Source organism: Lissotriton vulgaris, chromosome 11 (assembly GCF_964263255.1).
Source record: "Lissotriton vulgaris chromosome 11, aLisVul1.2, whole genome shotgun sequence".
NCBI classification, from domain to species: domain Eukaryota; kingdom Metazoa; phylum Chordata; class Amphibia; order Caudata; family Salamandridae; genus Lissotriton; species Lissotriton vulgaris.
In genome coordinates, this window is record NC_141699.1 from 749,200,803 (window position 1) to 749,223,741 (window position 22,939).

The window sequence follows — 22,939 nt, forward strand, 5'->3', positions numbered from 1 at the left end:
CGAACGTATCACCTCCCCTGGAACAAGGAACTGACACGTCACCTTCCCTGGATTAAGGAACCGACGCATCACCTTCACTCATCTAAAGAAACTGATGCATCACTGTATTTGACCCTTCACCTCCCCTGTTCCTGTTTTCATCCTGTAATGTTGACTCATCCAAGGCACTTTGTGTTAAAAGTGACGCACCCATAATTTCCAAAAGGCAGAGCAGTTTTTACCTTTTTAAAAACCATATCTTGATATCAGTATTTTTGTTGTTTTGGTCTTGTTTAATCAGATAAATGCTTATTTTTTTTAAACTGGTGTGGAGTCTTTTTTGAGGTGTTTTCATTGTTACTGTGGGTTATATACAAATGCTTTACACATTGCCTCTGGAGTTTATCCTGACTGCTCTGCACCAAGCTACCAGAGAGTGACCAGAGGCAATCTTAGGTATGTACTTTTCTCATCCTGACTAGAAGGAAGGGTCCCTACTTGAACAGGGTGTATACCACTGTCAACCAGAGACCCCCAATTCTAACAAAGTCCAACCTAGTTTTTAGAGTGATTCTAAATTGGTTATACCTATGTAAACCTACAATGAGGGACAGACTGTTCGCATAGCATATAAGTCTCACTCGAATTCCCCAGCTGAAGCACTTTTTGCTTCCACTGGAAAAATCCTTGCAGCTATGTAAACAGCTATTGGGAAGGCTTGCCCTTTGGCCCACGGAAAACTCATGATTGTGGTTTCTCACATGCTTGGGCTAGAGGCAGTCACTAATGGTCATGCCCCACACCCAAGGTGGGTGCAGTGGGCCTCTTCTTTCAGTGCAGTGGATGCAAAGTTTCAGTATGATCCCACTCTTCATAGACCAGCTATTTGTAATATGAAGAACATGTTCCTCCAATTGTCTTGCCGTGGAGTGTGATCGTAGTGTATGCTACACAAATGACTCTGTTCAACCAGCAGTAGTGTACGGATAAAACACAACTTAACCCTGGCATCAAAGCACTACACAATCCATGCAACAAAATTAAATCACACAGAAGGGAGTGACCTAACGGATTTCTACAACTGGATGTACTGATAAACATAGGGCCATCTTTATCCCAACAGATGAAGATGACCCTTGGAGGACACAAGAATTGCCATTGTAGTCACCCTACACACCCGTCCAGCCTACAGAGCCCAAGTTTAGTGTGGCTGAAGACATCAACCATCTTGAAAATGCCCGAAGTTGATAGGGTTTGCCCCCCAACCTTTACCCCATTGGTTAGGGTGTCCCCAGTGATCATTCCCATTCACTCACTCATACCAGATATAAATGTAGTATCACCAGACACTCATTTCAGAACACTCCTGGACTTGTGAAAGATCTGAAAAGCACTGAATGTGCTGTTGGAGACCTGAAAAGAGCCTAGAAAACTCGACCGACTCACCTTTTGTACCCAGGACAAAGTGGTGGACTCAAAGTGTCATGAGGCTGGCCTTCTGTTCAAGCGACAGAGGTGCAACAAGCTCGAAGATGCCTTTCATGCAGCTGATCAGTGGCAAATGGACCTGGACTGGTCTCTATCTGACAAGGTGTGAGTCTCTAAGTGCCTCCCCTGATTTCCTGGGTGCTTTAGGTGTGTATTGCTGGGGTGGGTTGGGACTTATACGACTGAAGTCAGAAGGTAAAATCAGGGAGAACCAGGTTAGTAGATCCGATCCGCACTCTGTTATGGTCAGTGTCAAATTGCGCCTAGGTCCCGTTCAACCGTGACTATTGACACTTTGCGCTTCCTGGTGCTATTTCTACTTTAAAAAGTTTCTAAATCAAATCTTTGATTCCCGCTATTGGATTTTGGTGCCATTTTGTTTATTAAATGTTACTCTATTTTCCTAATCATTTTAGATTTTTATTGTTTTTTATTTTGAATGTATTACTCTTTTAACTCTGCTTAAATTGTTCACACATTGCCTCTAGGTTAAGCCTATCTACTCTGTGGCATAACTATCATGGGGTTGAGCTCCTATATATTTAATTATCTTAATGGTTCACCCTGACTGGGATTGAGATCATTACTTGAGGTGGGTGCTTACCCCCACTGCCCCCAGAAATAATAGCCCAGTTTTTTGCAGAGTACGTGTAGGATGAGTTATTGTGTTACTAAAGTCATTGGTGACTAAAGAAACACTTTCAGGTGCAAGTCAAACCTATTAACATAGTCTTTGTAAAAACTCGACACCACAAAAGTATTCCAGTATACTTTGTTGAAGGACTGCCATGCAGTCTCAAGGAATACATGGGTTGATATGTGTATAAGATTGTATATAATAAAGTCTCATTCATGTCCTTGCTGGCAAACAGAGCAACTATGGCCGTTCTAAAACCTGCTTGTGCTCCTTCACTTGTAAGTGTTGCCTTTATATAAGGACCATCTGTATTTAGCAATGATAAAGAACAAAAATGGCGTTTTATCATGAGACATTTTTAAAATTTCATTACACCATGATATTCAAGAATGTTTTGTGAAATTGTGATTTGTTAAATATATGAAGAATGTGAGATGGTTGGTCTTTGAGGTTATGTTCCAATTATTTCATGCTAGTTGCCATCATTCTTATTTACAGATCTAATTTGTTGTTGCAGGTAATTTATAATCAAAGTGGATTTCCTAGATTTAGATAGGAAAATTGAAATGCCTCATCTAAATTCACATAATTCTCTTAAACCTATGACGTTAAAATGATTTCCTTATCTTGTGTTATAAGAACGTCCTCCCATAAATCCTCTATCCAGCCTACAAGTTATCATAAGTTCTTAGCTGCAGACTCAGCCCAAGGTAGCTTTGTGAACAAATTTAGATGAGAATGCCAGTAAGTGGTTGCCAAGATCAGTGAACATTTATTTTGCCTCAAACTTGCAAGAAACTTTACTTCTAGCCAATGGGGTACGTTTAAGAGCTTATCTCTAATTTATCATCTTGTTTTGTTTCTCTTTTTAGGTACGCTAGTTTATATTTTTGTTGTGCGGTAGAAGAAGGAGATAATGAATTACTGACTTTAGAAACTGTTCATCGGTTTGTAGAAGTACTCGATAAGTACTTTGGAAATGTAAGTTTTTTCAATAACCACAATTTAGTATACGTTTTGATATGGTTTTGATATAAATGTTGCAATTGAGGTGTAATTGTGTATTTTATTTTTAATTTATGTTCAACAAACAATTATTCTTTTGTCTCTTGATGTTTTAGTAAAGGTCATTATTGTTCAAGACTCCCTAATTGATTTAGTAAACATTGTATTAACCATAGAATATGAATTCACAGGTGGAAATTTGATAAGCACTGGCAACGCTAAAGAGTCTCCCTGAGCAATCCATGTAGGAGTGTTGTTCAGGGGGACTGGAGGCGTAAAATGTAAAAAAAAAAAAAGATGCTTTGAGTAGTAATGGAATAGCTGTGCATGGATTGGGATAGCAACACGGAGAGTGAGGGTGGGATTTGTTGGACTAAACAGCAGATGAGGGAGTGAGCAAGAAAACACAGACAATGCAATGGAGTGCTAAAGAAAAAACTATAGTTCTTCCTTCAGTACAATCAGAACACAATAAAAACAAAATGTGCCAGACTTGGGTTAAACAAAGAATAGGGAAGAAAGCCATTGAATAAAAAGCAACGAAATGCGATGGACTAGAACCCCATCCATTTAAGGGTAAGGTGCTGTCCCAAAACCCAGTATACAGATTTGAATTAGAGACAGGAGGTCTTCGACACCAGACAGGTAAAGCGGTCTGTAAGCAAGACCTAAAAATGTATCCAAATTTAGGCAGCAGCAATTGTCCTAGTTTGAGTCGTAGGAGAGTCTGTTAGAAATGTCAGATCGAACTGAATGGTGAGAGAGGTCTTAAAGTCAACCTAGCTTAAGCCATTCTTAATAATAGATATAGACCGCTGAAGGTGAGCACCACAGGGGCAAGACACACTTGGTGCTTGAGTGATACATAAGCGTATGGTTTTCGGTTGAACTTGTACCATTACAGTAGGGGTGCCCATTGATCTTTGCCCCACTGGCATTTTGGGATCTGATATGGATAGTCTACCGTTATCCTCCCCTTTTCATCTACTTTCCCCTTTTGGCTGCCATTCAGTGGCCAAATTGGCTTTCTATCCTATTTATCAGTTAGTGATAAGTAGAAGACCAAACGTTTTCTGGAACATTTAATCAACATGAATAGAAGGCCGACTCGTGATTGCCCGGATTCGTACCTGTGAAATGCAGCTCAGTAGATAAGCATTCTTAATCGCAGTTGCATTCTATAAAATCTGATAATTAACTGCTCTAGTAATTACGAGGAACGAATTGGTCATTAGAACCTCACTGACCCACAGCAAAAGGCAATGATGCCCCTCTCAGCAGTTCAACAGCCCCTCCACAACCCATGTTGGCATTAACTTGCAGACGATATGAAGCCACTGCAACTTTCTCCACACTTTCACTGGCCTAACCCTCCGCCCTGAAGAGTCTACGCATGTGTTCAGCGATTCTCAGTTTCCGGTATGGCCTCCATCATCACCGTGCTGCCCAGTTCACTTTGTGCTGACCTGATAACAACTACTGTCAACACCTTGCTCCTTTACTAATAAAAAAAAATCAACAAACCTACAAATTCCGATGCATAGCAATGCAAATAGACATTCCAGTTTAAAAAAATTAAATAACTACACGTTTGGGATCGAAGGGAGGGGCTTCCATACTGAGATCAGTCACAAAACACAGACTGCATTGTCCCACAGGCCAGAACAAGAGTTCCCAAAAGCATGATGTGCTGGTAAGTGATTTTTGTTATTGCCTGTCACATGGGGCTTTTCATTGGGTATGATGCACTGAATATTCCTTTGTGTTAAATATAAGGCGATTTAATTGTTATGTCTCGTAAATAACGTTAACCCATAGTCATGTTGTAGGGTTCAGCCCCCAAAAGTTATAGCATGCATAAATAGTTTTGGTCATATTTTTTATCCAAAATATTTGTACTTGCCACTTACAGAAAATGTCATCCTATTAAAAGCTGGTCATTCAAATAAGGAAGACAAGCCCTTAAAGCCAAAATGAGTGTACATGTAGTGTATTACAGACTACCCCCAAATCTCATCCTCTTTGATAGATTGATTGCTCAGTGACAGAAATGCAATTTGTTCTTCCCAAACCAAGAGCAGGAAGGTGACCGGGGTTTGCTTTTTAAGAATTAGTATCTTAAATCATAGTTTGCTTTCTACAGGCTGGATTCAGTTCTGTGTAATTTTACTTATAAAATGTCATCAGCATACTCAAATGTACATTTTCCTCCCTTTCAGGTTTGTGAACTAGATATTATTTTTAATTTTGAGAAGGCTTATTTTCTTCTTGACGAGTTTCTAATTGGTGGAGAAATTCAAGACACTTCAAAGTTATCTGTAGTGAAAGCCATTGAAGACTCGGATATGTTACAAGAGGTAAGCGGAAGTAAAATGAAAAATTCAATTGCAAGCAAATACATCTGATAAGATTTATTGGGGGGAAATCGAGAACAGTCCTATGTGTACATTGAACAGCAACAAGTGTGGAATGGAAAGTTTATTCTTTTCTAGGTTTTCATTGAGTCTGGATTAATATTCCATAAGGAGAAATGTCCTCCTCCTCATTCACAGCTTCTCCCACACCTCTGTATTTCAAAGATCCCTTCTCATGCCCAGTTTCTTAAACGATTACCTCTGTTGGAGACTCAGGTTAGTTTCATTAATACCTTTCTCTCACCACATTGACAATGCAACCCCACCTCTGTCCCCTTCCCACTCTTATGCAACAATCGTGTACCATAATCCTTCATAGGTGCATTCCCTAACCATCGGATCCCCGGTCACATCGCCTCATACATCTTTGACGCTGCTACCAATCGCACCAAAAAACACATTTTAGACTGAAACATGTATGTCTAACACCAAAATCCCAATCCCTTGAAACATCTTGCTGGACAAGATATATGTATGTGAGCAAGGCAGAGGGATGACTCTTATCCATGAGTCCAACATTATATTCAGAAGCCCAGAATACAAGTCTTTTGAATATTTGCTTGTTTAAATATGTAACTAGCCCCTCTTCCTGCTCTAGTATGTAGTCACCTATCGTCCCCCAAGAAAAAATTTGACTTCTCCCCACTGACAACTGGGATCTAGCCCAAATCGTGATGACCTCCTTGAAATGCTGTCATATAGTAGGTAACTTCATCATTTAAGCTGATGACTCCTGGAAATGAGAGGAATTGTGGATAAGAGGGATAATCCAGTCTATTCCATCAAAATTGACAACATGCTTTCAGCTGGGCAAAAACGTTATCTACCTTTCTCAAAACTGCCAACCTGGGCATCCTTGACTACCAACTATTACCCTGAGCGAACCATGCGCACATCCATTTTATCTTGCACAAAGAGTTTTCCTCAAAAAAGGGTGCAATAACACCCTTCCTTCCCCATCCTGGATAACGTAAAAAAATCGACAACCCAATGTCTTCCTTTTCGGTCTTGCTGATGAGTTGCCCCAGTTGATAAGTCCTCTCCATAATCCTTGAATGCCTTTTCCATATCACCACTTTTGTGCTGGATGACCTTGCCCTTCTTACAAATAGAAGCTTAAATCCTCCAAATCCAAGTGCAACAAATTGCTCTCTGATGTAGAAAGTGTCACCTCATTCCTGACAGAATTCATTGTCACATTTATGGCAGCAGCTATAAAGTATACACAGGGGCGGCCTTAGGCATGTGCAAGCTGTGCACCTGCACAGGGCCACCAAACCCCAGGGGCCTCCAAACCAATATAGATCCTTAATATAATAATCCTCTGATAATGGATACATATTTGCGTGGCAGGGATTTGGCAGCCTCCTGCTCTGTTGCACTTCCTAACACCCTGACCCCCCCCTCCTGAGCTCTGGGCGGCTCCGCCCTGCCCGGACCACACCTTCCGGGGCCCCTCCCCACGCTCCCTGCCCAGGGCCACGATGAGCCTAGAGCCGCCCCTGGTATACACAAGTTACTTTGGGAAATTGAGTGGAAACCGACTGTACAATTGAAAGCCGTCACTCAGTCCATAGTGACAGTGGTGGCTCCTCTGCAAAGGCGGAGGAGCGTCGCCCCACTGAACAAGAGGAAAAATAAAATGATAACATTTCGTTATTATCATTTTAGTTTTCCAATTGCAGTCAGTGGCTCTCGGGCTGGGATGGCCAGAGTAGGAAAATAAGTTGTTTGTACTCCTTAAGTGCGCATGACTGCTTGGCCTGCCCACTTGATCCGACAAAACAGTCCTGCGCACTTTTCATCTTCCCCACCAGGCTTGCTTTGCACAGCCTGGAGAGAAAAATGCGAAGCCTCCCAGTACCCGTCTGAGCGCCCAACCATGGCACTCAGACCAATCACAACACTGCATTGCAGCTTTAGGATTGGCTCAGAGGAGCACGGGTGCTTCCAGCTGCTGGCTCGGTCTGCAGGAAGAGGATGAGGACGGAGGAGAGGCAGCGGCTGGCTGTTAAAGGTAAGTGGGTTTTCTTTTCTTTTTCGTCCCGCCCACCACCCATGTCCGGTAGCAGCTGCTGCTGCATAAAGCCCCCAACCACCGATTCTTGGCATACTTTATCATCGAACCGTGCCTCTCATAGGTTTAACTTGTGAGCGCTCAACTACACTTGGGAGGGCTCTTGCTACCCTGATTCTTTTTGTTTTTTGAGTGGGTAAAAACCAGAAAGGGAATACAAAAGGATTATACTGTCTCCTAGTGGACATAAGCATGTTATTCATGTCTCTAGGTGGAAATAAATCGCAAGGGAATAATTAGACCCGAAATCATGGGAAATGTCTAAATCATGGTCCAGGAGCTTTCTGTGTCTGCTGGAACTCGATCAGAGTAGGCATTTATCCTTTGTGAAGACTGTTAGGATGAGGAAGTGGGTTCTACGGCTATACTAGGTTTTATGAACCCCTCTTGTGCGCATGTGTCACTGCTCTAGCTCCTCACAGCAAGTGACATCTGGCACCTTTTTATAGCAGAGAGTTAGAAAGTCTACCCCATCCTGACTTTTAAGATTCTCCAATTCAGACAGTCTCTAGTGATTCTAAATTACAGTAAGGAATACATGGGAGGATGCAGTCTCTCTTTCAGACTTCACTGCTATGTAACTCTCTACCAGCACAGCTGCATTTTGAAAGAAGTTTCATACAGTGTAGGAAGCAATTAAGCACTTGGCTTTTCAAACAGTCATAGCACTATGATTCGTTTTTTTTTTCCAACTCTCTCCATTCCTCCGCCATACAGCACTAAGAGGCCTGATAGTAAACATGCACTTAGTCAGGTTTTATTTACACAAAATGAACTAGCATCTCTTCGCCTAGTTATCAAGCGCCACCCACGCAGCAGCTTTGTAAGGATCTCATGGCCTTCAATGACAAACCCACCGGAAATGTTACTCTCGCCTACCGGAAAATAGAACCCTCATGGCGTTTATTTGCAGTAATATAAAAAAAAAATCAGCAAGATCATTAACAAACTCATATCTGTTACTCTCGGCAATAGCACTGTTCTTTACTTTATTCGTCAGTGCTTACCTGCCGGCAGGCAACTTTAGCTGTTACTTAACCATGCTGCTGTTACACCATACCTCAGGCCTTCCTGCCATCACAAACATTCTCCAAGTGGTCGTCACTACCAACCTGTCTAACTTTCTGGAACCTAACTACCGCCTCAATTATTTCCAGTGAGATTTCGGAGGCACAGAAACAGCTTTAATGGACATCATGAAATAAATGCTGGCTGTCAGCAACAGTGGTCAGTTGTGTGACCTTATTGGCTTAGTCCTGTCTGCTACCTTCTACACAACTGAGCATAGCCCCCTTACCTTCCATCTGGAGGGCACATTTTGTGTAGGACGAGCCCTGCTCATGTAGATTTAGTCTCTGACATCACACAAACCTGGTAAAACTTGGCCCTTTGTAAAATCTCTCATGTTACTTCTGGGGTTCCTAAGAATCATCTCTCTTGGCAGCTCTCTTCAACACCTACATGGTTCCACTTGTAGCAACCCTCTTCAGCTGCAATATTGGCTGCCATATGGGCTCCAGAGACACTAAAATTCACACTCCAAAAGAAGCAGAGCACAAAAGTGGAGTGTGTGTCTGTCTCCAACAGATAATAAATGGATGACAGACAACTGGCTTTGCATAAATGCACAAGGAAAACAGTATTTTACCCTACGCCCTGAAAAAAACAGACATTCACATTTCATGTGGCTTTGTTTCCTGGGCACTTCTCCCACCTCCTCTAACTCTATTGGGTGTCTTGGAGTCCTCTTTTACATTTTACTATTTCTCTCCTAACTGTCTTAATTCTGTGGCCAAAGTGTGCTTCACCTCGGTCACCAGTCGGCTACTCCAGTTTATTCAAGTGAAAGATCAAATCACCCTTACTATAGCAGTGTTCCTCTTGCATTGACAACTGTAATGGAGTCTGAGATTTACCAACTAAACGCTGAGCGAGCTCTGAATTGAAAGTCCCAGACCACATGACCCTGGTTTAATATAGCTCCACTAGTTGCCCAACGATGGACTGATTTAAAAACGGGCTGTCAAGTACCCAAATCCTTGCATGCCTCTAAACCTGGCTACCTGATACCAAATTTATTCAGCCTTTAATTGTCAGCATTTGCCTAAGTGCAGCCTCGCAGAATGGTCTCACACTGCTGCAATCAATGTTAAAATGATTTGGGGAAGGTTTCTGCATCATAGGCCTCCTCCCTTTGAAAAAAGGGGGGGTCCCAAAACTCGTTTTCCTCATGTTAATTTCCATAGGAAATCTTACGACGAGCTACAGCCCGAACTGCTGGACAGAATTACCCAAAAGTTGGCAGAAAGGTAGAGTTTGGTTCAGAAAGCGACCTTTCTTTTAAATGGTGTAAGTCCGTTCAGTAGTTTTTGAGAAATTCCAAAAATTAGTGAAAAAAACATTTTCACATAGGAAACTTTGTGCAAGCCTACAGTCAAAACTACTGCACGGAATTACCCCAAATCTGGCACAAAGGTAGTGTGTGGGTTAGAAAGCGACCTTTTTTGTTTTAAGTGGTGTAAATCCGTTCAGTAGTTGCTGAGAAATTAGAAAAATAAAAGTTTCAATATCTGGGCAGAGCGTAAGTCCTGGGCACAAGCTTCACTGTGATTGGCTGCCAACACTCCATACCAGGAAGTGTTGGCAGCCATCTTGTGGCTCGTAGAAGCGATTCGCCAGAAAACAGAAAAACAAAGATATAAAACAAGAGAAGGGTGCAGGGTAGAAACACCCTGACCCCCCAACCTGCTCAGGGGGTCTCAAAAGAACCCCCAGGGCCCAAAAAAGATTTTTTTTATGTTGGCGCGTTTGCACAGTGGTGCAGGGAGGGGGTGGGGCCTGACATAGCAAGTATATAAACGCACCCCCTGGCACATTGTAAATTGGGGGATTAAGTCTCCTTCAATTCTGTGGGTACCTGAAGGCGAACTAGCCCACCAAGTACCTCCAGTATGCGCCAGGGAGCTGCATTGCAGAGAGGTTTTGTGTTACACCTTTCTGCAACGCATCTCTGTGGCGCTTACTGGAGGTAGCTGGTGGGCTAGGTGGCCCACAGGGACACTCAGGACTCAAAGGGACTTATTTCCCCCAATTTACAACGCACCCTGGGGTGCGTTTGCACAGTGGTGCCATATCTTCACGGGGCAGCTAGCGGAGCACACCCTTACCTGCTGGACCTATTCCCTGGGCTGCACACGCTGTTGGTCTCCCTGCCGCCGTCGCGAACACCGCTGAACGGCCGCTGGAGGGGGAGACTACAGCTCCCAGGCATCAACACTTCACCGCCCACTTCCGCCCTGCAACGCGCCGGAGGCGCTTAAACAACGGACGTTTCCTCCGCGTCGCGGATGCGCGCGGGCGGCGCCGGGCCGAGCCCGGGCAGAGGGCGGGCCGTCTGTGGCCGTCCGGGGCCAGAGGAGGCCAGGCCGGGTCACTTCCCTAACCTGCAAAGCATGGGTAAGCGAAAACTGATGGGCGTGGAGGGTCCTGGTACTAAAAATGCTAATGTCCCACGTAAGGCTGACACCATCATTTCCTATCTAACTTCTGCAGTGGGGGCTATAAATGAAAAGATTGCAAACGCTGAAAAGGTTTTGGAACTAGAAAGGACAAATGCCACTACCAACAAGTCCTCTACCCCTTCTGTTCTGTCAGAGTCTCCACGTGAGCACACAATCCCTGTTTCTGATATACCCCAAGACATTGTCTTTAATACATGTGCATCATCAACGGAGGAGGAGTTCAGCCATGGGAGTCCTTCAGATCCGGAACAGTTAAAACCCAAAAAGTGCGTTCGCAAAACAAAACATTTGCAAGTAGATCAAGATCAAGAACAAATTATGAATGCATTTTTGGGGGACAAACTGGAGGAATTGATCAATTCACGAATAGAACCACTACTCGTGAGCATTGCTAAAGATATTGTGGATTCACTAAACACTTGTGTAGCCGGTTTATTAAAAAGGTGCGAAACCATAGACTTTTTTATAAAAGACTATCTATCGCACTCTCGGGAGGGGAACATCATCCCTAAGCTTGCACCCCCCATAGTTTTGGAGGCAATGGAATGTTCAGGACCAAGTACAATCACACCCGACACACGAGCAAAACCTAATGTTAAACATGTAGGTGATCCTAAAAACCTGACCCATAGTAAAGAAAACACCCTCACTGGTGCACTTGCTATTAATTCCATCACCCAGAAACATACAACATCTCAGTCAAACATCACTACAAATACTCATAAACCTAGTAATTTTAGGCTGCATCTCCCCCCGATGCCACTCCTTTTGTAGCTGTATTAACCGGGATTCCACCCCTAGCACATGAGACCACTGAGTCTACAGTGGAACTTCTAGACAAAACTAGAGAGTGGTGTAGACACTACTCTAGCTGGGATCACGACTTACCCGCCTCCATTAGTATGGTTAGGAGAGTGGGGTGGGTAGGTAAAGGCCCAAAGTCAATTCCAGGGGACTGCATCGTTGTGAATTTTGGTGAGAAAAATGCCGCTGATAGACTGTTTTGGGACGGTTCTGAGATCACCAAAACGGGGGTCAGACCTTATCCTTTGGGTTTTTTCTATCCACCTTTAAATGCCCAGAACGGTAGGCGGCCTGTATCATTATCATACAGTCAACCCCAATCGGGAATATTTGCTCACGATGGAACCTCTAGACCTAGGGCATCTTGTACCCCACCTCAGCAACTTATCACATCATCAAAGGACCCCAAGAATAAGGTTAATACATCATGTGGGGGCATACCTCTATCAAATCGTTTTTTGCCACTTGTTGGGATGGATGACATAGATTGACAACCAAACCAATGTGGCAAAAAAGACGTGATTGCTGCTACATCACTCCCAAAATACATATGTAGTATTCTGAGCTGGAACATAGCCGGTTTCAGATCCAAAAGCAAGGATGAAAGTTGGCTATGCATGATTAGAGCCCATGAAATTCTAGCATTGCAAGAAACATGGGACACGAGAAATAGCCTGGCTGTGGATGGCTATACCCACTTTAGTATCCCAGCCGAACCTAGTACGGCTGGCAGAGCGAAGGGAGGATTAGCCACACTCATCTCATTAAATATGAAAGGTACAGCAACACAGATTGATTCTGGCTCTAGAAATTGCTTAGTTGTTGAACTAAAGATAACTAACTCCCCCACCCTATTACTGATAAACATGTATAATTCTCCAGTCAGTCATACCCCAAATGAGCATCTAGACTCTCTAGGAGAGTTCTTGAACAAGTATAAGGAGTCCAGTAAACATGAGTTTGAGGTCATATTCATGGGAGACTTTAATATTCACCCATGTAGTTTAGAGTGCCTTCGGGAAGATAGCAAGGGTTTTCCCCACTCGCTCCCGACGCATTTTGAACATACAAAACAGGGGGAGGCTTTGGAGCTTCTCCTGGCATGAATGAACCTCTATGAATCTGGATGCTGCGAGACTGGGCATAGGTCGAACACATATGTAGGAAATAACACAGGCACGGTTATTGATTTTATTTTCTTATCCACTTATGTTTTATCGCAGGCCATAAACTATAGGGTAGAACATTCTGTTTTTAGCAATCACAATCCCATAATCCTGGAGGTTGCCCGATGGGGACCATTGGGATGCATTGAGACGCAGGTTCCTTGTGCCACTGAGCTGGTCCCTAAAGACCAGAATCGGAGGCTAAAATGGGACAAAGTAATCCCAATGACCTTCTTACAAGACACCCTGGCTAAGGTTGAGGTAGAGGTGGGCATTTGCCTGGATAATATCGACCCGAATGTAATATTAATTGAGGCTTTTAACGTTCTATGCCATCAAGTTAATTCCGAGTTAACGGATAAAATAAAAGCAGGTTTGAGTTTGGGGCCAAAATGGTTTGACTCCAATAGCACAAAAGCTCACTCAGTTCTCCTTACAGCGTTGAAGGAAAAACCAAGGGACAGAGCACTTATTGCATCCCTTAGAAAACAATATGAACAGGCCATCCAGGCCCGTAAATTAAAGATCAAAGATAAGGCCTGGAATGATTTATTATCGGTTGAGGCACAGCGGGATAGCACCAAATTTTGGTCAATTATAAACCATCCTTACTTCTCGGGCATAGAGAACCATGGTGTAGAATGTATTATTCCGGATGAACAGTGGGTGGCCCATTTTGGAAACATATCATCCAGCCTACACTACCGCACATGAGAACGCCTCCGGGAAATGTAGTAATGGTCCCGGCTTTCAGGGCTGAGGAAGTAGAGAAAGCCATAAATGACACACTAAAGAATAAAGCCCCGGGCCCAGATGGGGTACCTGCCGATCTCTTCAAGTGCGCACCGACTTTTTGGGCTAAAATCCTCAGTAACGTTTTTAACGCCACAAGAGACCATAACTTTCCCGAGTCTTGGGCAAAATCTATAATTATCCCAATTTTCAAAAAAGGTCTGAGGGGAGATCCAGCCTGTTATAGGCCGATCTCGCTAATAGATTCTTGTGTAAAAATCCTGGGTAGAGTGTTATTGGGGAGACTGACAACATGGCTTGATGGGAAAGGGATTATGTCAAATGCACAATATGGCTTCAGGGCAAACAGGAGTACACTGGATCAGTGTCTTAACCTCGAACTCCTTATAAATAAGTACTCCATTGCCAGGGGGGCGGTCTCTGTACATGGTCTTTATGGACCTCTCCTCAGCCTTTGACCTTGTTAACAGGGCGAGGCTGTGGAGGGGTCCTCTTGGACATGGGCTTTGATCCCCCATTGGTTAGCTACATAGCCGAACTTCACCGCGACCTTTCGGCCTCGGTTAGAGTCACTAAGGAGGGGAGGTGCACCTGTCACTTTAAATCAGAGAGGGGGGTTAGGCAAGGATGTATCCTAGCTCCCCTCCTCTTCACACTTTATATTAACGCCCTTGAGCCAGCTTTGGCGGTGCATCCTTGGATATCCTGCGTGTAGGAGAGACAAAGATTCCGGTCCTCCTGTACGCGGATGACGCCGTTCTTTTGGCACGTTCTGGGGTGGCCCTTAGCCGACTATTGGACTCTTTTGGTAATTTTATGGCCTCCCTAGACCTGAAAATTAACACTCAGAAATCTCAGATTATGATCACTGGAGTTGCAGGTAGGAAAAAGAAAACTAAAACTTTTTTCTGTACTGGGCAGGAGATAAAGAAAGTCCCATTCTTTCCATACTTAGGGGTCTTATTTGATGATAGAGGAACCTGGGGCCCCCAGCAACTTTCAAAAAGTAACGCTGTAGCAAGAGCGGCTGCAGCTTTGCTTGGATTTACTAAAAGGCTGGGAGCACGCCCCATGGAGGCTATTATAAAAGTATATAAAGCAAAATGTTTGTCTATAGCCTATTATGGCTCCGCCATCTGGGGTCACGTGAACCACGACAAGATTCAAAAGGTGGAAAATAAAATTTTGAGATCGTTGCTGTCTGTTCCCCATTCCATCCCTATATACTCAATACATGCGGAAATGGGCTTGGGATACATAACAGATGCATTAAAGTTAGCCCCAGTCACTTGCTGGCTAAAAACCTGGCTCAATAAGGAGATATCATAAAATCATATAATCCTTAAAGACTGTTTAGCCCTGGATAGAGCCTTAAATATCCAGTGGGTGAGATATGTTAAGTTACAACTTACACAAGCGGGTCGTCCTGAGCTTTTTTTCTCCCCAGAACGTATTACAAAAGTGGATGTTAATACAGTAAAAAGTACCTTGGCTAATATGTATATATCAGAAAGGGAAGAAACTGAACTAAAGAAGCCACTTGTTAGAAAGAACTATATGCTAATGACTGTCCCGGGCATTGAACCATATCTTATTTTAGTAACCAGACCACTTCATCGATTTCTTTTAATCAGATTTCGTTTTAACCGTATTCACCTAATGCTTGGTCATTATCAAAATTGGGATACACCAGAGAATGCAAAACCCTGTGACTGTGATAATTTTTCTCTTCAGGACACGTTACATTTTATTATGTTCTGTGATCACTATACCACGATTAGGAAAAAATATTTGCTACCAATTATGCGCAAGGCAGGCTTTGTACAGGTCAGGCCAGCACTCATGTTCTTGCAACTCTTACCCACTGCAAGAGTAACATTTCACGTAGCAAATTTTTTAGTCACAGGAGTCCGCATTAATAAGAATCGCCTAAACTCAAAGTCTATACCAACTAACACCTGATCATTTTTAGCATATATGATGTTTTTATAACTTTTTATAACTTTTTATAATTTTTAGATACCTTCCATATGTATTAATTCTACGAAATATGGCTGTATAAATTTCTTACTTTTTTAAATTTGTAACTAATAGATCAATGTACTGTGCTTGTAATGATGAAATGTATTACATGTCCACCTTTTTTTATTTTTATTAATCGAATAAAGAAACTTGACTGACTGACAGTTGTGCAGGGACGGGGGCGTGGCCTGATGTGACAAGTGTGCAAACGAGCCCTGTGGCGCGTTTTAAGTTGGGCGATTAAGTCCCCTTGAATCCTGAGGGTCCCTGGGGGCCAACTAGCCCATCATGTACCTCCAGTACGCACTAGCGAGCTGCGTTGCAGAGAGGTATTCAGAGCCACACCCCTTTTTACACCTGCAACGCAGCTCTGTGGCACTTACTGGAGGTCCCTGGTGGGCTAGTTGGCCCCCAGGGACCATCTGGATTCCAGGGGAATTAATCCCCCAACTTAAAACGCACGGGGGCGGGTTTGCACAGTGGTGAAGGGAGGGGGTGGGACCTGACATAGCAAGTGTGCAAACACCCCCCCCCCCCCCCAGCACATTGTAAATTGGGGGATTAAGTCCCCTTCAATCCTGTAAATTGGGGGATTAAGTCCCCTTCAATCCTGAGGGTCCCTGGGGGCGAACTAGCCCACCAGGTACTTCCAGTATGCGCCAGGGAGCTGCGTTGCAGAGAGGTGTTGAGAGGCCATGCCCCTATTTACACCTCTCCGCAACGCGGCTCTGTGGCAGTGATCTTGTAGGTGCTCAAACAGTTTTTCGAATTGGTCATAATGAGCCCTATCGTAACGAGAGGGGAGGGCTTGTGTATTTGCTATACGCCAAATGTTTGAGCTTGTGCAGCTATTCTTTTACCTGACACATCAATTACTTTTGATTCTTTGTCAGGTGGGGGTGCTTAGCCAGAAGTTTCAGAGTTTGCCCTCTTCCTAGCATTGGCCACAACTAATGAGTCTAGTGGCAGATGTCCTTTAATGTAGACTGGATCTGTGGGTGCTGGTCTATATTTTTTCTCAATTCTAGGATTTAATATTCTAGTGCGTACAGGGTCTCTAAATACCTCTGGAGCGTGTTTTATAACCCCCTTGATCATGGGAAGAATTGGAGCAGACCGCTGAGACTGCTTAAAGGTATCTAGGAGAAAATCCTCCTCTGTCATCGGAATGCATGGGGACTCCATGGTAAACAGCAGCTCTGTTTAACAGATGACCAAAACCAATTGTATCTTCTGGAGGGGAAGGTTTTGATGGGTATGACTGTGGTTCAGGAAGTAAGTCTAGAGAAAATCCCTGGAATAGTATTAGAGATTGTAGCGAACAAGGGACAAATGTACTTTCTACGTCCACAGGGCCCGTAGGTCTATTATGAAGGGACACACCAAATATCAAAGTATAGCGTTTACAAACTTTTATTAAAAAATAACTATCTAATATTAAAATTTCAGAAAGAGATCAATCAATTCTTCTGAAAGCATACAATCCATTTAGGAAAAAATACAGTGTCAACAAAGTAGATTACATTTCATATTAAAAAGTTTTTGTTAAAAAAAACACACATATATAACATATTCAAGATTTAAAAAAAGAAGTACATATAGAGATCTAGACATGAACCATATACATTCCAACACAGAAATAGCAATAACACAGAATATACAGAACAAAGGAACAACAACCCCACTAGTAACACTAGCTTGAATCTTGTGTCAACTGCTCTAAGGGATCCAATAGCCTTATTAAATTTATAAAATTATACCACAGTTGTTAGTTTTTGTATACAGTTGGTATCTTCTAGGCTTTCTTGGATTCTCAATATTTTCCGGGCGTCGACGCGTTTCGGTGTTAGTACCCTTGATACGGTTACACCTTCCTCAGGACAATTAGTAATGGGGTCCAAGGTTTCATAAAGTAAAAGTATTTTTCCTGTATTAAAGAGATATCTATCATTATTGTTCACCTGGAAATTCTACATATTCTATACGAAGATAGCATTTGCATCTACATTTCCGGAGTGGTACACATTTACTCTTTACATGTCACAGGAGAATTGTTGTGTATATGCAATTTCAAATCTCTACAGTTATCACAAGAGTCTAGTTCACATTTTGCATGGATCCTCTAACTCTCCACATTGTACTAATCTAGATCTCACCACTCCAGGAGAAAGGAATCACAGAAGTGCCAACCACTTTTATATAGGCCTTACCACTCTACAACATATTTACAAATGCATACAGTCTTATGAAAGACCATCCCTTTGTGGGTGTCCAAAATATACGCAATACTTTAATCAATGGTATTGGTGGGTTGGGTGTATGGGGGAACCCTTAGACCCTAACATAATATAGGTCTATTTTCATCCATAGTACGTTGGTAATTAATATTAACATCCAAGTACTTTTGGCTATATAGCTTCTTATATTATGATATAGTGCATAAAAATTATTACTAACCTTTAGGGATCTTGACCATAGGGCCCACTAATATGTTTACGTTTTCCCTTAGAGGCAAGTTTCCCTGGGTTCTTCTGATCCGGAAGTTTCAGAGTTTGCCCTCTTCCTAGCATTGGCCACAACTAATGAGTCTAGTGGCAGATGTCCTTTAATGTAGACTGGATCTGTGGGTGCTGGTCTATATTTTTTCTCAATTCTAGGATTTAATATTCTAGTGCGTACAGGGTCTCTAAATACCTCTGGAGCGTGTTTTATAACCCCCTTGATCATGGGAAGAATTGGAGCAGACCGCTGAGACTGCTCAAAGGTATCTAGGAGAAAATCCTCCTCTGTCATCGGAATGCATGGGGACTCCATGGTAAACAGCAGCTCTGTTTAACAGATGACCAAAACCAATTGTATCTTCTGGAGGGGAAGGTTTTGATGGGTATGACTGTGGTTCAGGAAGGTCAGGCACATTTTGTGGGTTTGTAAAGTCCCATATAGGTACATTTTTTGGGTTTGAAAAGTCCCATACACCCTCATCTACATAGTATGAATCCGGTTCTTGCATGTCCTCCCCTTCACCCAAATTGTATTCATCATCATTCTGCTGTGGGGAATATGATGATAATAGAGAATGTACAGGAGAGATTAGAGATGATATGTGAGGAGGAACAGGAGGAGAAGGAAAGGAAGGTATAGGAGAGGAAGGGTGCATAGGAGATGTTGCACAGTCCTTCTTTTTGGCAGGAACCACAGGTGTGGGTGGTGCATCTGCTGGTCTCTTCTTGTGAGGTGTAGCACATACATGACCTGTCCTTGGGTCTATGTAGATCTTCTTTTGTCGAGGATCTGGTCTAAAATGTTTTTCCTCCTCTACAACCTTCTTGGGCGTCCATGTTTTCGGTTCCAGATGAGGTTGTCGTCTGTCTTTAGCCTTGGGAGGTGTTATAACGTTCTGTGGCATAGTTTTTGGTGCCAAAGGTGTCCTTTTCGGATTTGTAGGCATGTTCGAGGATTTGGGCTCCTCGGAATCAGGCTTTGAGTTCTTCAGCGTCGAAGATGTAGAAATGGACGGCTTCGGAGCCGGTGCTTCTTTCGGTTTCGGTACCGGTACGTCTTTATGTTTCGGTGCCGGTACTGTTTTAGGCTTCGGTGCTGACGGGTCTTTTGGCTTCGGTGCCGACGGGTCTTTTGGCTTCGGTGCCGAAGGGTCTTTTGGCTTTGACGCCGAGGCAGCTTTATTTTTTGGTGCCGATGGAAGAGGCTTGCTCGGTGTGGAGCACTAGAAGGCTTAGTTGGTTTCTTCGGAGCCGGGCTGGAAAGCGGGGCTTTCGAAGCAGGTATTCGGTCTTGACTGGGCCCTTTGGGCGGAGTGCTGACCTTTGCCTTCAGTTTGGGCAGAATATGTGGTGCAGGGGCAGTAGTACTTACGCGCTGACCCGATGGAATGGAGTCATCTGAGTCATCTGCCTCTGATACGATCTGGAGATCAGGTGAGTCTTCTTCGGGAAAGAGGGGAACCTGTTCGTCGAAGATGTCTTCTGGTGCTGGAGCTGATCTCCTTATTTCGTGTCGACGGGCCCTCCAGCCCCGGATGCTTTTCTTTGATCAGAAGGATGCACAAGCTGTGCAGGTCGACTCGTCGTGTTCCGGCGATAGACAGAGGTTGCAGACCTCCTGGTGGTCGCTATGTGGAAACTTTGCTTGATATACCGGGCATCTCTTGAATGGAGTTCTTTCCATGTGGTGTAGGCCGCACGGCGTCGTACGCCCAACCGCCCGCATCGATGACCGGAATGGAACTGATGGCGTCAAAGTATTGTAGTCGATGTTGAAGGTAGTTTTTTGAAGTTTGAGGAAGTTCTGCGCTTCGAAGTTGCTAAAAAGTGTTTTTCTAGCCAGAGCAGAGAAACTTTCATCCGAACCCAGTGGCGGAAAAAACCATCTAAGGATGGAGCCGATGCCCATGCGCAGTATTGTCCAAGGAAGGAGTCACCTATCTCGTGACTACAAAGACTTCTTCCAAGAAGACAACAACCTGCAATCATCCTTGCCCAACACCAGATGGAGATCTAATGCATAGTGTACAACTCTGCAGCTCTACATGCCAAGAACAGATGCATACTGGTAAGTAGCATTTTCTATATATATATATATATATATATATATTTTTTTTTTTTTTCAATCAGTCTTTGTGACGCTTTAATTTTTCAACCTGATCTTGTTCTTGGGAACTGTCCTCACCAATGTCCGGGATCTGCATCTACGGTGTAGAGACAACAGCAGTCATTGATGTTTTAGAGTGAGTCTCTCAACCATTAGATCTCATGAACAATTAGTTAATTGCCTAAAATGAGAATAGTCTCTCAGAATAGACTTTCCAGGGTGTTGGGCAGTCACTATGTGTCCATTGGTAGCCACCAATTAAAAAGGTTCTTCATCAAATGGAGCATCAGATTTTCTTCTCCGCATCTGTCATGCTAGCACTCGATCTCCTTCCTTAAAGTTGTTGGTCTTCACACGTTATCTTTGGTCAGCATTTATTTTCATCTTTTGTGTGTTCACCAAGTCCTTTTCATGAGTCAACGCATATGCGTAAGCTCCTTCATGGGCCCTTGCAGAAAGGGCCGGCTTTAGGACGGTGCCACCGGTGCCACCGCAAGGTCACTGACTTTGCGTCGGAACGCCCTGATTGCAAGTAGATTAAAACTTTAAAAGCACCTGCTGCCACGTTCCTTGCCTCCAGAAATTTTCAGGCAACAATAAAAATAGCAAGATAACTCAGGTAATTAATGTTATTCCTGGAGAGAGATTGGAGCTTTGTCTTGTGGAAGTTTTAACTCAACGAAAGGTAGTGCAGAGGGTTATATGCCTGCTGCAAAGAACGTGTACTATGCAGAACACAAAGTGCATATATTGTAGATAGGTCAGTGGGTTACTGCTAGTTTCAGAGAGACTACCCACATCAGCCCATAACTGGATGTAGATGGGACACTTCAAATGCAATGCATCACTAAACAATACACAAATGAGCTCTACGTGACTGGCTACTTCCCAATATGCTTCACCTTTAAAACACTAGGAATCACATTTTCAGGGGACATCTTTGACTCCAGTCAACTAGAATCCTAAAACTACAGTGAACACCCAGATTCCACAAGCGCTTCAGTACTGTACCAGTGGTGTGATTGCGCTGTGCAAATGCATATAGCATAAGCTGACATTCAATACAGTGTGACTGGTGAGATAATTTGAAGTCTGAAAGTTGGCAACCAGGCATACTAAAGACTTGTGAAGTTCTAAAAATAGTGAGTCCTAAATCGGCGATTTAATTTTTACAGAGTAGAGACCACTTGTTGTTAAGTTGCTGACCTACTGTATTTCAATCGTGTTAGTTGCCCTAAATAAAGCTGGTAAAAACTAAAGACAAGTTTGTCAAATGTCTTTTGAATCAATATATCTTAATATTGTCTTTGTTGCTATTGCATAACTGGAAAGGGTTGCAATGGTAAACATTTGCCTTAAATAGGTGCTTGGTTTAAGTGAAGAATTTCAGAATAAAACTGGGGATCTATAGCTGTGATTGCTACTTTCATGTTTTTTGTAAGGAAGAAACATGGCGGAGTATTACTAAGGTCTTTTGAATCAGTCATTGGGATAAGTTTCCGTTGTAATCAATATTTATACATTTTGAACCAGTTCCGTGTAAAATGTTGTGCCTATTTAATACGAGTTGAAGAATCCAATGTTTCTTGCTAAAATATAGATTCTATCAATTCTATAATCAATTGTTACATCCCTCCCAATCTGTTTTCATTACTTTACAGTGTTGCTCCAAAGCCATTTCAATGTTGGACGTTCCACCGAGTACCATTGGGTTTCCCTTCTTGGCCCATACAACTATTTCCTTCTGTTTAAGTGGGATAAATCATTCCAGATTAGTAGTACATATCTACCTTGTTGCCGGGGTCCTTAGTAATTTTGCTAGGCTTTAGTTCATGTAGCTGTGTTAACTAAAGGTTTTCATGAAGTATGCTTTATCAACATATGGTCTGACCATAGTAAAGGAATTTTTGTATTAAAGATCTACTCTATCTATATCCATGCTGATGTTCCCACAAAATAAAAATGTTGGCCCCTCAATTTTGTTTCGTGACTCAATTTGTTGAAATTCTCTTAGAACAAGTAAGATAGGGTGGTCAGTAAATCACTTAAATACCTACGGAAAGTCAGTTAGTGCTGAGAACTTTCACCAAGTTGCTCAAAACTGTAGAATGTGGAAGGCTTTACCACAGTGCAGGTATAATGCTTACTGTAAACAATGGCTACCATGCCACCTACGTCTTACGGCTTTTCTAGCCTTTTCCAGCGCAGAACTTTGCAGGGGAGCAGAATAATAAGCATTTTAGGATAGATCATAATTTCGGTCTGTCTCCTTTCCACCCTCGTACAGCCTCAGAAATCGATGCCCTTAAAAGTTGACTGTAGAATACACCCAAGGCAAGAGCACCCAACCGTCCAAGGGTTCCTGGGCCAACAGTCTCAAGACGTCAGATTCATAGACCCATCGCCCATTGGCAGACTCAGACGTGGATAGCTGGTAGACACGACTATGAGGGTCCAATAACTCA

At 43.0% G+C, this 22,939-nt stretch overlaps 1 protein-coding gene across 1 annotated transcript in view; it reads left to right on the top strand.

The window, feature by feature from the left end:
- AP1S3 (adaptor related protein complex 1 subunit sigma 3) overlaps positions 1–22,939 on the top strand; it is a 146,461-nt gene that overhangs the window by 68,256 nt on the left and 55,266 nt on the right. Inside the window, exons 3-4 of the mRNA XM_086943870.1 lie at positions 2,977–3,085; positions 5,329–5,466. Of these exons, the coding sequence (XP_086799996.1) occupies positions 2,977–3,085; positions 5,329–5,466 (247 nt within the window). The remainder of the gene's footprint in view (positions 1–2,976; positions 3,086–5,328; positions 5,467–22,939) is intronic.